This window comes from Falco naumanni, chromosome 2 (genome assembly GCF_017639655.2).
Source record: "Falco naumanni isolate bFalNau1 chromosome 2, bFalNau1.pat, whole genome shotgun sequence".
Taxonomy (NCBI): domain Eukaryota; kingdom Metazoa; phylum Chordata; class Aves; order Falconiformes; family Falconidae; genus Falco; species Falco naumanni.
In genome coordinates this window covers 118,558,281-118,574,926 of record NC_054055.1, presented here as the reverse complement: position 1 = coordinate 118,574,926, position 16,646 = coordinate 118,558,281, and the positions used below count along the sequence as shown (strand labels likewise).

The following is a 16,646-nucleotide window of genomic DNA, read 5'->3' as shown; positions in this document are numbered from 1 at the left end:
GGGGCGCGGGGCAGCGGCCATGGCGGCGGCGGGCGCGCTGCGGGGCTTGGTGCGGGGCTCGGTGCGGGGCTCGGTGCGGGGCGGCCGCCGCCGCGCCTCGGCCACGGTGATATTGCTGTCGCCGCTGAGGGCGGCTGTGGGGCCGCCGGGTAAGGGAATGGTTCTGGGTCACGTCTGCTGGCGCTTCGGCGTCGCGCCTCCTCTGGCGAGCCTGGGGGATGAGGGGGTGGCAGGCAGGGGGCAGGGGACACGGGACACCCGTGCGCGTCCTGGCCGTGGGGACGCGTGTTTGCCGTCGGCGGGGCCGGCCGCCCCGGGGGGACGCCCCGCGGCGCCCCTCAGCGCCGCCTCGGTGGGGGAGGGCCGCGGCGCGTCCCCTGGGGCGGGGTGGGGGTGTCACGCCCCGCTGCTCCCGGGGGACGCGGTTTGTGACAGGCTTTGCCTCCCCTGCCGGGCGGGGGTACGGTGCCGGGGCAGCCCAGGCCCGTGCCGTCCGCAGGGCAGCGGCCTGCCCGCCTGTGTCCGGCTCGCCGGAAGCTCCGGCCGCCGCTGCTGCTCTCGGAGCCGTAGGGAACGGGAGGCGGCGGGCCCGGTGTGGGACATGCCTGCGTGGGAGGCTCCGTCACCAGGCACCTGAGCAGCTTTGCTGGCTTCCACCTTCGTGTGAGATGATCCGCTGCCCAAACAGCGTGTCCCCCCCTTGCTATTGCAGACGCAGTGCTTGTCTGACGCGTTGAGTTTTTCATGGCATTAAATTTGCCAGACAGCTGTTCTTGTTGAGGGAATGAACTTCTGTCTGAGGCTGCTCGGTGTAGGTGTGAGTAAAACTTGCCGTTAAGGGTGCACGGTTTTTGTCTGCATAAACCCATGAATACAGTGGGGGTTTTGTTGATGTTTTTTCTTTCTTTCTCTATGTTTAGAGTGATATTCCGCTCAGAATAGCTGGTTACTGAGTGTGCTGGTAGGTGCTGTGAGACTGGGCTAAGCAGCCAGCGGAGCTGGTGGCCTTCTTACTGCTGTAGTGTAGGTGACTGCGTCAGACGGGGTTTGGACAATACTGAGTCCACGATCTACCAGAGCTGCATTCACCTGCCACTGTTGACAGCGGGTAGGTCACAGTGCGGGAGCATTCCCGAAGCTGGCTGGCTGATTTCTTTGGCTTTGACATGTAGCACTGGGCTCAGTCACGGTTTCGCTTGGTCATAACACAATTAAAATCGCACAGTGATTCTGATATGAAGAGAATTCCATAGCACCAAGCATGGGTCCTGTGGTCTTCCTATAGCTAGTTCCTTCTGTCTGTAACTTTTATAAATACTGAGTACCAGCTCACACCTTTCAGAAGTGCTTCCCTGCTCTTGCCAAGGTCTTTCACTGAAAGAAAAAGATGACAAGTTACGAGGTAGCTGCTTAGTTATTGATCTTGTCTGCCTAAAGGGAAGCCTGCGAGCGTGATTCCAGTGAAGCTTGTTTCTGGCTTGGCTGGCGTGGCTGCTGTAGGGTTTTGCATGATTCGGGTTAGGATTGCTGCTGGTGCACTTACAGTAACTTGTTAAAAGCGGGATGCTAATTTGTGAAATAGCTTAATGTTTGTGTCTAGTAGCTGGAGTTTAAACCCTGCCCAGTGTCAAACCAGTTGAGGGCACTTCTAAAGTGCTGAAGGATGGAAAACTAGTGACTTCGGAGATGGTTATCAGGGCAAAGGGGAAGAATAATCCTAATTCTTTTTCTGTCAAGCATAGCACTTCTTGGTGCGTGTCCTCTGTTACTGGCAGGTGAAGAAGTGACTGCCTTACTGAGAGAGACACACAAACCAAAAGCCATCGTGTGGATACGTCTGAGTAAATATATCTTTACTGCGGCGCTTATTCTCCTTTATAATAATTGATGCATCAATAGGAAAAAGAACTGTCCCATTATTTCAGGAAAGATTTAATAGTTTTAATCTGTAGTTTAAATGGTGTAATTTATGTTGGACTGTAGGAAAGTGCTGGATACTGGCTGCATCCTGCATCTGTTACACATCCGTATTTACTCATGTACATACAAGTGTAAAACCAAACCAACCCCTTTAATGTAATCTCTCTGATAGCGAGAAAGCTTCGAGAGAACTCATAGCAGCAGGTTGGTTAAGTACTGTGATACTGTCATGGCCTGTTCTTGCAGTGTTGATCCAGTTATTACATCACTAGGAGGCCCTGATGTATTATTTAGGGTTGCATAGGTTTTGTACCCTTCTGTTGAGGAACAGTCATCTTCTAATTTAAGAATTAAGAGTATCAAAGTCTTAGTCGTCTCAACCAAGCTTTCATGTAACAGATTATCTTGCTGAGTGGGATAATAGAGTCGATTAAAGTCTCCCTAACACTTCTCCACAAATCACTTGCCCTCACCCACAGCAGAGGTACAATTGGTTGCTAAACTTAGATGAAATTCTGTAGCAGCTGTTGAGATGCAGCATAGCTATTAATTAGTTAGAATTTCCTTTGTTAATCTTTTTCCCTTGTTTGAAGCCAACTGATTTATTTTTTTAAGGCTATTAATATGAATAACACTCCAACCTAGTGTTTGCTTTCCAAAGATGTCTGGTTTGTTATTTTGAACGAAAACAAAACAAAAATTATTTTTTTATGCTGGTAGGGAAGCTTCTCTGTCGTGTAGTATGTTGCAGGTCACTTTCACAGGTGTTGCGCTAAATGATCTTTCATTTTTTCAATATTTGTAGAACATTTAGGTTTGCTAAGTGCTCTTTCATTCTAGATAAACAAAACCATCTGAGTACTGGAATAATGTAACCTCTCCAGCAAGAATACACCAAACCATGTAATGGCATATCTGTGCCTTTTTTGAAGATGCATAAGAAAATCATAGTTCTGCAGTGGTCAGCTCTGTTTCTTCTAATGGGATGTGTTTAATGTATTGCTCAATTTTTACAGAAAATGTAGCTTTATTTTGTGTTTTACCTTCTGTGCTTCATACCCGAGAAAAAGACAGACGTTAAGATTGCACAGTATTAAAATCAGCCTCTTTTTCAGTGTTCCTGGCAATAATCTTTAACTTAAACAGAAATAGCTGTTGATAATATGATGAGAAAGGCTAGATGTTACTTATTTCATTTGGGTTTAAACAATGCAAATGTTTTATGTTCTTTATGTTGAAAAAGATAGTCACAAGATTCTTTCTCTCTTCCTACTTTGAACTTCCCCATTGTACATCATCATAGATCTTGTGGATCTGGCGTTTTGATGCAGATGTGGGTTTTTCCTTTGGTTTTGATTTCCATCAAAAATTTGTCACCCTATGTACTTGTAAACTTACCATTGCACAGAGTATTTTAGTCCCCAAATTATATTTTTTTGCAATTCAGTCTGGAAAAAAACCCAAAAAGGACGAATTAAAAGTTAAACTAAGCAGATAAAAAAACATCTTAACTGTTTCTGTGAAATGAGTACACATATATTCACAATGGTGTAACACGTGAAATCAAATGAAGTGTAGGAAATGCTAGCATTTGGCTTCGGTCAACCACTTTGCTAACTGCTCAGTGAACTCCTTACAAGGTTGGCATTTAATGATTTGAGAATGAATCACAATCAGCTTTCTCTTTTAGATTGATCAATACTAGTTAAAGAAGTAAAGAATATAGGAGATACTTTTATCTGTTCTCTTGAGCCAGAGTATCTTCTTTTCACATAATATACCCGTGTTTCCTGAATCCTGCTTTTATAATATATTAGTATTTCTGCCAAGTTTATCATGATGATTATACTAAATAGCTCTTTTTATTAGTTTGCAGGCTGAAATCATCAGTCAGCTTTCTTGCTCGACCAGATCGACCAAGTCTTGCTTATCATAAGCTAAAAGGCAGGAATCCAGGGGTTATTTTCCTTCCAGGCTTGAATTCAAATATGAATGGTCAGAAAGCAACTGCCCTTGAAGATTTCTGCAACTCTCTAGGTCATGCCTTCGTCAGGTACATTCAGGGCATTATGCTTCAGAAAATGAAACTAGTGGCAGGGGTTGGGGGGAGGGGCTTTAACAGAAATACGTAAACTTTAGATTTGGATTGGAATGTATGCTGTGCTGTACACAAGCAAAGAAGTGTCCTTCCATTTCAGATGCAGGATTTCAGTCTGTGGCGAGACTGAGGTGAATGAGAAGGTATTCTGAAAGTAATTCAGGAAATTCTTCAATAAATTGCTATAGTCTAGCCAGTGCCACATTAAGGCTACAGGCACAAAAATAGGAAAGAAAGGACCTGGAGTTATAATTTTTTAAGTTACCACTGTAAGCGCGCTTCTTAACTGTCAAATCTTTTTAAGTTACCCAGTGCCTTCTGTGGTTTTAGGAAAGCATGCACATGCTTAGTGATCGTCTCCTTTGATAGACTAGGTTGAATGTTGAGTTTGCTAAGTCTTTGTATTTGGGTTTAGTGTTTGAAAGAGTGTTTGTACATTTGAAAAATACCTTTAAAACCGAAGTATTTGGATTTTTTTTTTTTTTTTTTTTTTTTTTGTCTGTAAGGGAAATTCTTTTTCTGGGAAATAAGGTGATAAATTTGGACATTGTTATATCAAATGATAAGAGAAGGCTGCATCACTTAATTGTATATGTTGTGCTTAAACCTCTTCTCGTGTGATTTCTGGTGCTAGTGATATGCAGGACCAAGTAAGAAATTACTCAGGACGCTATCTTGTCCCCTGTTTAATTCAGTTAAATGGTACTGTGTGGTTATCATCTGTGTTGCTGTAGACAGTACTGTGACTTTCATTCTGATGGTTACTTTTTCAGATTTGACTATACAGGATGTGGAAGTTCAGATGGTAAATTTGAGGAGTGTACAGTTGGGAAGTGGAGAAAAGATGTTCTGTCTATACTGGATGAACTTACAGATGGACCACAGGTTATATTTTATTTTTACATATAGAATGCTTTTTGTCTCAAGGTAGAACATTAATCAAAAGTATGCCGTAATACCTCTGGCCAACAGTAGCTTTTATTTCACAATTGACACCTGCTGACTTTCGCACTGAATCATTTGAGAGGTTGTATTCGTAGGACCACTTTTGCAAGCTGGTAGATCACAAAATCTGGGAAACATGGGTTGATAGGACCTCCTGGAGGTCATTTGTTAGTGTGTCCTGCTCGGAGCGAGTCTGTCGTCCCAGGGAATCTGAGAAAGCCTCATGGTGGAGGGTCCACCTGACAGGGAACAGGGAACTGTTAGAGGGCAGCATAGCCATCTTCCTGAAAAAGTGTGTCACTGTTCTGTGCTGATGCATTAGTTAAAGGATTTGCAGGAATGTTACAAGTTAAGATACTCTAGATGATAAAATGGCTTTAAAAAAAAAAAAAAGAATCGTTATGAATTGCTTGTATTGACCTCTGACTGCACTGAGCATTTACCATGTGCGTTTATTTTAAGAAGGAAACATAAAATACACACATGATACTGAATTGTTTCAACTCTTATTTTGTTTACAGTGTTTCAGTCTCAGACAGCAATAACCAGCCATGCCAAACAAAAAGAATAATAAAATACCAGATCCTATGGTGCTTACTCAGGCAAAATTTCTACTGGAGGTGACAGCAGTTCTGCCTGGGTAAGGACAGCAGGATTATGCCCAAGGTTTTAGTTAAACAAAATGAAAACTGATACTTTGTAAAAAAAAAAAAAAAAAAAAAAAAAAAAGTAGCCATTTCCTGTAAAATAATATCTTATTTTCTGTCCTTTTCAGATTCTGGTTGGCTCTAGCTTGGGTGGATGGCTGATGCTTCACGCTGCAATAGCACGCCCAGATAAAGTAGCTGCTCTAGTTGGAGTAGCTGTAGCAGCAGACCATCTTGTAGCAACTTTTAAGAAGCTTTCCATTGAGGTAAATGTTGATGCCTGGCTTTTGTGCCATCTGAAAAACCTCTCAAGTGTTTAAGAAACTGTTGTTCAAGCTGTACTTTTCCTGCACGTCTTCTAGTAAGTTTTCTGTGTTTGTGGTGAAGGTAAGCTCAGTCTAAAAGTCTGCAAAATACTCTGCTTCTAGTGTGAAGCTAGGGTGCACACTAACTAGAATGTGTTTATATTAGTGGCATATAGGATGTGAAGTCAGATCCCTGCTGTTGGCAGTCCGTTAGATTTCAGTGTTGAATACCTTGTATTTGCATTCAGACTGGGTCCTTGCACTTTCAAGAACAGAGAAGTAGCTGCTAAAGTAATTGAGATTACATTGGACGAGATGAATCTGAGGCAGGTTGTGTGTGTAGAAGAAAGGGAATTCTAAGATCAGTGTATTTTAAAGACTGTAAGGTTTAGGTGGTGGGAATTCTCCCGAGTTACTTCCTTGATGATAATATCCAGTCTTCAGGAAAGTAAATCAGGTGTTGTAATGTGACAAAAGAATATGGCAATAAATAACTCATACTTTAGAATAATTAAAATATTTTCCTGCTTTTTGTTTGTTTTGGTTTTTTTTTTCTAAAGCATTTCGTAGTGTCAGTAGTTACTACTTAAGGCTAAGGTAAGATTCTGGAAGTACAGCATTTAGGCAGTTGTTGTGGCAAAGTCAGAAAAGACTGATCACTGGACAATTCCTTTTTCCTAGGATTCTCCTTGTTTGAGGTTCAGTGAACTGATTGAAGCCAAAAAGGCCTGCTGTTCTTGGTGGCTGTACATCTTTTTCTTTCTGATAGATTCTGGCTCAGAAACTTAATTTCACTGATGAATCGTAACTGGATTAATATGCAGGAGAGATGTGCAGAATAGCTTTTGTGACATGGTAGGGGATTTGTCTTCTCAGCTGCTGGAAGGCAAACCGGAATATACCTTGTCTGCTAATAAAAATGAAAAAAGTGAAATTTTACACCTGGGGAAATTTTACTGCATTTAAAACAGGAATAAGTTGAGGCATTCTAAACTCTTTAACATCAGTCATGTCTATTCTTTGCTCTTTTTTTTTTTTTTTTTTTTTTTACAGGCACAAAAAGAAATTGAAGAAAAAGGTGAATGGAAGTTTCCAACCAAGCATAATGAGGAAGGATATTACTCCTTGACATATGACTTTATCAGAGAAGCAGAAAATCACTGTGTGCTAAATAGTCCTATTCCTATAACCTGTCCCGTACGACTTATTCATGGCATGAAGGATGATGTTGTCCCTTGGCAGATCTCTATGCAAGTTGCAGAGCGTGTTTTGAGCAAAGATGTGGATGTCATCCTCCGCAAAACTGGACAACATCGGATGAGTGAGAAGGAGGATACAAAACTTCTTGTGAATACTGTTGATGATTTAATTGACAAGCTGGCAACACTAACATAAGCTGCAGAGTAGCATTAAGTGCTTGAACTCTACACCTGACTCTTTTCCATGAGTAGTAGAAACCAATGAGTAGCAGAAATAGCAAGATGCCAGGCCTGTGACTATCACAGTAGGAACTGAGCTTTATCTACTGTTTCCTTACCTCTGTTTTGTAAATACAGGTATTTTATTAATGCTGCATTTGCCCAGATGATCCAAAATGTGAAGGAGTGCTGCTGTTGTGTTCAGAACCTCTCCTTCCTCATTTAAACCTTTTTTTTGCAAGCTTCCTACACTTTTGTACTGAAACGTTGATTCGTTTTCATTACTATTGGCCTGTACAGTAAACCTTCAATTTCCCGTGTCTTTGACAACTCCTCAGTATTGTCATTTTGCTGTAACATTCTTGTATCTTATGTCTGAAACAATCCGTGCAAGGCAAAGTACAACTCGAATGTTTACTGAAGTTATTGTTCTTAGAAATAGTGAATACCATGAAGCATAATAAACAGATTTCAGATAAATTATTATGCTGTTCCTAAGTACTGTTAAAATTGAAAAGTGAAAGGCACACCCTGATGGTGTGCTTGGGTTACTACATAAAGAAGAACTTAACCTCAAAGGATGCCGGGGAGCTCTTCTATCTATGTTTATCCGTAGGGTTTATGTCCTCTTCTGCAGGATACCTTTTTGTAACAGATAAGTTGTGGGCCTACAATTTAGAGAACAATATATAATCTTGGTGGAAACTGAAACTGAATCAATACAGTGACTCTCTTTTATAGGAACTTCTTCAAATTGAGAGGAGTACAGCAGCACAGGGTGTTACGGCCTCTTTTCTATGGCTTGAGAACTGTAGATTACTAGGAACGGTGTCTTCCGGGTCCTAGTAACTGAAGAACAAATTCTTGAAAATTTGTAAATGAAACTTGATAGTTGGATAATTCTTGTAATGTAGATCTATAGAATTTAATAGTAAAATGATTTAATTGCAAAATTACTTAGGGTTTGTCCAGAATTATGGTGCCATTCGTACAGTTGAAAGAGAGAGTGGAATTTAGGGGAGAGGCTAGAATTAGTTCAGGCTGGCCTTAATAGAAAGCTTCAGTCAAAAGTTGTTTCTGGCTTTACTGTTTTAAGTAGTAAATGGCATCACGAGTGTTGCCTTAAAAGACTAAAGCTCCTGGGGGTAAAGTATTTCCAGAGTTTGTAATTTTCAGTGTTACCATTGTCAGTAGAAGTACCTTGTATAGAGCTTCTCTGAGGTAGTGTTTTTTTAATTAAAAAAAAACCCAACACGAACTACTACCCAAAAAACCCCCCCGAAAACCAGCAACAAACCAAAAAGCCCTTAAATTTCAGATGAGTTCCTGTGAAGTACAATTTTATTTAGGCTTCGATACAGCAAAAAAAAGAAGCAGCTGTGATGCACAAAAATTTGAATTCTGGTATGAGAGTAAAGAAAGGTGGCTCTAGTTTAAATGCAAACCATCTAATTCAAGTGTACCAGTTCCCTAACTCGGCCTTGCTCAGGATAACTTGTTCGAGGAATTGCAACATTCCATGAAATCTTGTTTCCAAAGTATTTCTGTTTATGGAGTAGACTCTTCTCTGTCTATGAATATGCAACTCACTACTTCCTAAAGCTTTTCCTTTTGAGAAAAATTAGTTCAGATAATTTATGGAAATTACTCAGCCACTTCTTGAAGGTTGAGCTGTGTTCATGTTTATGTAATGTTAAACACTTATCTTTCTACGTATTCATGTGACTTACATCTGATAAAACCCGAAAAATACACTTTGTGATTTTTAAAGACACAGTCAAATCAAAATTAGGTTACTTCAAAACTTTTTGCTCTTAGCTTACCTGTGATTATTTTTTTTAATCCACCTTTGTCATGTCTTAGATTGCTTTGTCTTTTAATGGAAGGAAAAGTTGAAAACAGCAGGCTGCAGTAATTCCAAAGTCATTAATTTTAATTAAGGCCCAAAGCTACCACTTGTGACAGATAGACTTTTTGTTCACGGTTATTCAAGTTATTTCAGTAGTGGAGAAGATTTGAGCTATTTTGTTTTTAATTGGGAGTTATACTGATAGACATTCGATTTACCTGTAATACTTCAGACAGGGAGAAGTCTTTATATGCCTGCATAAACTAGCGAGCTTCACCTTAGCTTTTATTAAATAATTGATATTTTATGGGTAAGGTCTTTTTGTTACAATGCCATAGAGCAAGATAGCTGAAAATAAATGTGAAGGGGAGCAGCTGTGCAAGTAGTTTTCAGGGTTGTGGTTTGTTTTTTTTATGGTGGGAGGGAGCTTCCCCCCCGCCCCATTATTCTACTGTAATAACATTAGGTGGGAAAAGGCAGCACAGCAGGGTTGGTGCAATTGTTGAGGATATAAAGCTGCATCGTCAGTTGCTCCTACCACAGCATACTGAAACTTTGTCCCAGGGAGGTTTGGTGTTTTTTGCCACTTGTTTTGTAGTTCTGTTTTCCTCCTCTGCTTGGTAAATGGAGATTAATGGTGGCATTTATGTTACAGGTGTACCCAAAATGTGCTACGTAAAGTGTCAATGCAAAGGCAGAGATGATGCTTTCTTCATAGAAGCGGTATTCCAGGTAGTGTTTTGAGATTCAGTGAATCCTAGTGCCCTTCTCTCTGTGTTTGCTTACCATTTTCTAAATTCAGTCTATATTCCTTAAATATGAAGAGGTGGCTCTGAGGTAGGCATTATGCAGTCAGACTTTTTCCTCTAACTTTGCCCCAGTACTTCCATTGGTAGTTCTCTTTGCAAGCATAGCTTTTTCCTTATGTCCATGCTGGAAATCAGCAACATTTTGATTACTGTCAACTCTGCAAGTTCAGTTGCCTGCAAGAAGGGATAGATGATAACCGGAGAGATTTACATCCTACCCGTGACTAGCTCTTGACCTCTCAGGAAGTTTTGACAGTCTTGAATAATGTAATACATATTATGGTGCCATTCGCTTCGGTACTATGTTTTGTCCCCTGAGTTAATGCCTGTGGCATCTCTTTCATCTTTGCCAGTAGATGCCTTATAGTGAATTAATGTCAGTATTAGTCATGATTAAAACCAAGTAGTGAATTAATGTCAGTATTAGTCGTGATTAAAACCAAGTATTTCTTTCCTCTCTAGAAATACTGTATTAATAAACTAGGGTATGACACATTTGGAAAGGTCTGCATGGTGCAAATTCTTAAAATCCTTTGTAATGAATTCTCATGTTCTGGATTTTTTCCCCTTTTTTTATGGACTTCTAATTTGCTGCCAAATACAAAGTATTTTGTGAATATAGAACATACATTTCTTCAGCAGTAAGCGTGATTCACACAAAATGATTGGTGTTCTTATGCTTTCAAATTTACCAGCTCTACTTGTGCCGCTTATGGGGGTTGATTTTGTTGGAATACCTTAATTTACAGTTAATTATTTTCAGTAGCACCCTTAGCTCTAAGTTGTTAGCGTTCTCATTGTCTTTCACTTTTGGCAGGTCTGCAAATCACCTCTGGGCTCATCTGTCACTGAGTGTAGTAGGGACGTGTTGGGGCTGGCAAGTAAGTTCTGGATACTAACCGAGCAACTCTGCTCCTTGTGTTGTTGATTTTTGATCAAACAATACTAGTTGAATAAGCACCTCAAGGTATTTGTCTTACATGTAATGCTTAAAATACATAACGTCCTGCTGGGGAGTTTTAGTCATTCAAGTTTCATAAGTAAATAACAAAAAACGTTTATAGCTAGGCAGGAAGCTTAATTAGCATATAATACCAAAGAAGCAGATAATAGTCTTCATTAAAAAGAAACAAAAGCATTACCAGCTGACCTTGACTGTCACTAGTCCTTACCAACATTTTCATTTCAGATCTGTTGTGAAATCAAACTACTTGAGATTTAACTTGTGAAACAAACTATTTTGCCTTCTCAAAAGGAAGCAAATGATGAGGCATGTTTTCCCGTGTTTGGGATTGAATTCTGCAATAGACCAGTATATGCTGAAAGAGTCTCTAAAGTTTATTCAACTTGTTTCCTAACAAACAAGTGCTCTTATTCTGTGTATATTAAGCTGTACTTTATAGATGGTTTTATAGACAGGTATTTTTATCTTGCCAAGCATTCTACTTGTTCTGTCTCTTCTCGTTTGGCTTTATATTACACTTCAGCTGGATTAGGTGGCTTTGGTTTTTTCTTTTTGTTAAATGCTATTAAGTGTTTCATGTAGGTTCAGTTTAGCTAACTTATTTTGTCTTGCCTCAACACTACATGCAAACAAAGCAGTGTTCACAAAGAAAAGTAGCTGGAGAGGCCTTACAAGAACTGCCTCCTGCTGTTTCATTTTTATGTTAATTTTGATTACGTGCTCTCTTGGACAAACTGTTATTCAATGGGGCTACAAGATTTATGGTGCCATATTTTCATACCAAATTAAAACGTGCTTAGAGAGAGACTTTCAAGCAGCTGTGTGTCAGTACTGCAGTACAAAGTGACAACATTTTCTGAACCAGTGCCTTGGTCAGAGCGCTGCATTAGGTCTGTGCTTGTTGTTTCTTCTTGACTGCTATCCCCTTCTCTGGGGGGTGGGGGGAGGTGGCAGAGAAAATCATGTCCTGGGGAATAATGAGATTTGAACTTCCTTGGGTGTTAAGTTACTCAGCTGTGCTGTTTTAGAGAGGCCCGTTCAGATATTACTTCTTTTTTTATAATGCTAAAAAATTATGTTAAAGGCTCCCCTGGAATTAGAAGAGTTACATGTTTCACCTGTCTCTAAAATCAGTGATCTCTGCTTTGAGCTGATGTGCAAATTCAGTCAGATGTGTGAGAATGTAGAATTTCACTAAAGCTTGGTGAAAATTCAACAGCTGCATAAGGAATGCATACAGAAATACCAAAATGATTGCACATGCTTGCCCTTCCACCCTTGCCAAGCAGGAACAGGAAAGGCAGGGGCTGCTCAGCTATTCTGGTTGGTAGCAGGCAACTTGCTACGCACATGGTTTTAATGCCACTGTTGCTTTTCTCCTGGCAGGTGTTTTCTGGGGGAAGAGATTACTGTAATGGTTGGGAAGAGGAGACAGAGATGACAGTCAAAAAATACACTGCACAGATTCACTGCTCGTAGGTCAGTTTTTATAGCTCAGATTTACTTTGTAACTGTAGGACCTCATCTCCCTTCATTATGTATATGCCCTGAACGGAAGAATGTTAGTTACAGCCTTGGCCGTGTTACGCATAAATCGAAATTACAGGACCTGCTGCAGTCTAGTTGCAGACTTGACCTTGTACTCTGTCTTTCACGTCCTGCGTATGTACGCTGTATGGTCCAGTGCTTCTATTCCATTACAGAGAAATGGGCATCCTCCATATGACACAGTAATTGTAGTTTGTGATCTGCTCACGGGTGAGGAATGGACATGTTCTTAGCCGGCTGCAGTGTCTTGATTTGTTTTTGGCAAGAAGCTGCAACTCACTCTGCATTTATATTCGGAATGAAAAGCACATGACAGCTGCTAAAACTTCCAGTGACTTGGTCCTGAAACTGAAATACAAAATTAAAATGTTTTTAGGCTAGCACGTGAAAGGTTGCGTTCTTTTTGGGCCTTCTGACCTGTACCACGTTGTCCGCTTGCCTCCCACGTGGCAACATGAGAAGGTCACTGCTGCCTGTCAGGGTGGAAGCAGGTGCTCGTAGCTGTGGCAAAGGTATGCCGACAGTAGCACACTTAAAGGTTGGAGCGATGTTAATGGCCTGCCTGGACTTTGGTCCTAGAAAAGCAATCCCTGAAGGACACGGGCTGCCTGGCATCGGGTCTGGGCCTTAGGAGAATCTTCCCGGTTGAAGATTTTGTTCTGTGTTGAATATGGTTTACTGGCAGAAAGTGTGCCGGAGTGTGCTAGTCCCGAAGGACAGTAGCTATTGAAAAAAGTCCCTGACAGCAAAACTAATTTCCTAATCATAAGAAGCAGCATTTAGTTAGGGGGTTTGATCTTGTTTGTTTGTTTGTAAATCTTGCCATCTGTTTTGAGGTATGTTTCGGTGAAATAATGGTGTTACTACTTTTCTGTTCTGCTGGTAAATGTCTATTGCAATGCATAGTTTTCAAACCAAAGTAATTCTCAAAAGGTATTGTTTTTGTTGGGGACAGATAAAAAACCTGATACGATGACATGCATTGGTTTGCTTTCAATGAGTCTGTCAATTCAGCGCAAGGCTTAAAAGAACCTGAGAATTAAAATGCACAATTTACCTCAAAGGTCATCTTGAATATCAGGAATGCTGGCAATTATATCCACAGGAATTGGTTTCCAGTGGTGAGTGGTAACTGTTTCTGCTGGCAGGTTGCCTGGAAGGTGGTCAATGACTTCGGCATCTCAGGAACACTTCTGGTCATGGCAGCCTTAGGAGCTGCCTTGGTCTGCAGACCGCAGTGTCAGCGCATCCTGTTCAGTCCCACAAACGGGAAGGTCCTTCATGAATTACTTTGCTTTTAATCCTAATTTTGAGGTGTTCAAACCACGTGCTTGCTTGGGGTTTAACATCTTCAGAGCTGGCAAAGAAACCCTTTTGCAGGTTGAAGAGAAGATACCAGCTTCAGTTAGCACTTTCTGTCTTTTTAGATTTTAGATTTCAAATCGATGGGGAAGTTAGAATTTTTCAAATGCATGTTGTCTCCTGGTTCTGATATCTCTGGTTTGCAGAGTTAAAAGATGGCAGTATTCCACTGGCTGCTTTTTTCCCCCTAGTCTGACTGGTTCTCTTGCGTAGAACATCTCCAGGGATCTTACGACAGAGCAAGGCTGTGAATAAAACAAAGGGTCTGCAGAGCACTGACATGGCCTTGCCGCTCCCTGAAAAAGGCCCTGTGCTTGCGCTGAGCTTGTGTTGAACCTTGGCGTCCTCTGTGCAACTCTAGAAAATGTGACATCATGACACAGGCCTGTGTGCAGGGAGTACCTTTCAGGAGCCCTTCGGAAGTTTCCTTGTGAAGGGAGGTGCTGTGAACAGTTTTATGGCTTTAGAAAATGTTGTAATTTTTTAAAAATTTAATTATGAAAGGTCCATTATTGCCCTGTGGTGGACCGTGGAAATGGAGCCTGGACTTCCCAGTTATTCTAATTGCTGGATGGCTTTGTCTGATGGGAGTTGACGCAGCGTACTTTGAAAAATGGTGCTTTGGGGTGGCTGAATTGCCAGGCTCTTTCTAAGGAGTGAATTGCCAAACAGCGAATGAAAAGGTTCAGGGTTGCTCCGTAGCAGGATAAGTTTTACTTTTCCCTCTCTGTTCCAGTTGGAAGACATTGAAAGCTGTCGAGTTACCCTGGCTCTAAATGGGTAGTGAGGTAATTAATACCGGGTTTGTTGTTGTAAGCAGCGTTTGTTTATAGATTTACAAAAATTTTATATTTGTAGGGTAATGTTGTGGTTATCTGAAAGCTTAAGATGAGCCATAGTGCTTGCGAGCATGAAATCCTACCTCAAGAATTCAAGCTTCATCTCTTATTTTTAGTCATAAGTTCCAATCTTGCGTTATCAAGAAAAGTAAGAGCACAAAACCCCTCGGAAGCAAGTAGATAAAGTGTTCTAATGGTAGTACCTTTGCTGCTGAAAACCTGCCCCTTTCTCCCACATCACGTTTCTAGCCATCAGGCTTTAATATGCTTGTGTCCAGCAGAAGAAGCTTGAGTTTCTTCAGTTCTTCTTGGCTTTGTAGCCAAACGGGCTTGCCATTTCTTAACTTCTGGTTTTGGTGAGCTAAACAGATAATTCTTCTGAATTGATTACTGTAAAGGCTCGTTTTCAATCCTCCGGTTACTGGAGCGACTATCTGAATTTCCGTCATTCTTTCACCACTTTTTCTGGAGACTGATTGTCAGAACTGGGTATGATAGTCCCGGTGCTGTTGTACCTCCCACGTTTTATTTAGCCTAGCCTTCCAGTCGCAGTGTTTTACCCAGCATCTGTGCCCACCTGCTTATCTTCCATCACACTCTCAGTTTTTTTTTAACATCTGCTTTTCTGTAGGACAGGGTGCTACGTTCTAAAAAGCACTTTTCTGTTTGTGGCTAGCTTTGGCTGCCATGAGACACGTTTTTGCCTGCTTTCAAGGAGTTTTCTTTGTTGTTTACTCATCACAGCTTGCATGAGCTGGAGTCTTCTTAGGAGTCTGAAGAGCTCTTTTGTGACTCCTAATAACATATTAAATGGTTTGGGGCTGGGAACACATTTGTGTACAAACTGAATAAAAATATGTACAATCATTAATGATTTTTTTCAGTTACAGTCATGCTGTAGGACCTACTAGTTAGCCAGCTTTATTCTCTTTAATATGTCATGTTGTTTCGGAATCAGTTTCGTTCCCTGGTTAACGTGTCTTGCAGTAGCCTACTCTAAGTATTACAGAGCTTTTAGCAAATTGCATCAACACTATCACTTTAAAAAAAAAAAAATCATTCCATTGTTTTTCCCAGGATTGATGGCACAGAGGCAGGCTTATGATTTGATTACGGGTACTTTGGAAATATTGGTGGAGAGCTGGCATCTTTCCAATCCTCTGCAGCTTTCCTGGTTTTCGAAGACTTATTAAAAATTGATACCGTTGGACAAGCTTTGCCTTTCAGCTTTCACAGTATGGAATGGTCCCTGGAGAACAGGTCGTGTAGCCAACATCTGTGAAGGGTAAGACCTCTGCTCTGCGGTTTAGGGGAGTTAAATTACCTGTTCCTGCCCCCAAGTTAGGAAACAGGGTCAGAGGCTGATGGAAAGGTAAGTGGCTTTCATGAAATCTCATCGCCGGTGAGCACTGCACACCCTGGTGTGACCAGAAACAGCCAAGCAACCCAGGTAGCTCCCTTCCAAACAGAAGAACGCAAAAAGATCTGAAAGTGCAAAATAAAGCTTCTTACTCTTTGTGGCACTGGCCAAAGAGTGTAAGGCCTGGCCCGTAACAGTTGCTTGAATGGGAAGGACGTCCAGCTCATGTACTGCCTTTCCCTGTTGCAGCTGCAGCGTAGTCCTCCCCTGACCCCTAGGCCTGGCTCGCAGTCTCGGTGCCTTGTGCGTTTGCTGTGCCTTCAACAGCGCGTTCGCTGGGACGGAAAGTGCTCGAGTGGTGGCCCTGTCACGTAGCATGCTCCGAGTTATGTAATCTGATGTTTCATAGGGTTTTTAAACTACCAGCGCAGAGAAGAGAAAGCACTAAATGAAATGTCTGTGGAGGACAACAATAAATGAGGTCATCTATTAAATTTTTCATCTCTTGAGTCTGCTCAAGCCCAGCAGCATCCAAAGCAATAGAAATCTGAGAATTCATGGTCTTAAAATGGGAAAGTAGTG

At 41.3% G+C, this 16,646-nt stretch overlaps 1 protein-coding gene across 3 annotated transcripts; it reads left to right on the top strand.

The window, feature by feature from the left end:
• ABHD10 (abhydrolase domain containing 10, depalmitoylase) lies at nt 1-7,816 on the top strand. 3 transcript variants are annotated; one of them, XM_040583064.1, is made up of 5 exons: nt 1-149; nt 3,790-3,973; nt 4,792-4,903; nt 5,739-5,876; nt 6,969-7,816. In XM_040583064.1, the coding sequence occupies exons 1-5, from the start codon at nt 20-22 to the stop codon at nt 7,308-7,310; spliced, it is 906 nt and encodes a 301-aa protein (XP_040438998.1). In that variant the 5' UTR covers nt 1-19; the 3' UTR covers nt 7,311-7,816. The 3 variants fall into 3 exon arrangements, with proteins under 3 accessions (XP_040438998.1, XP_040438999.1, XP_040439000.1); XM_040583065.1 differs by having other exon boundaries at nt 27-149; nt 921-3,973; XM_040583066.1 differs by lacking the exon at nt 1-149 and adding an exon at nt 950-1,108.
• Nucleotides 7,817-16,646: the final 8,830 nt, after the last annotated feature.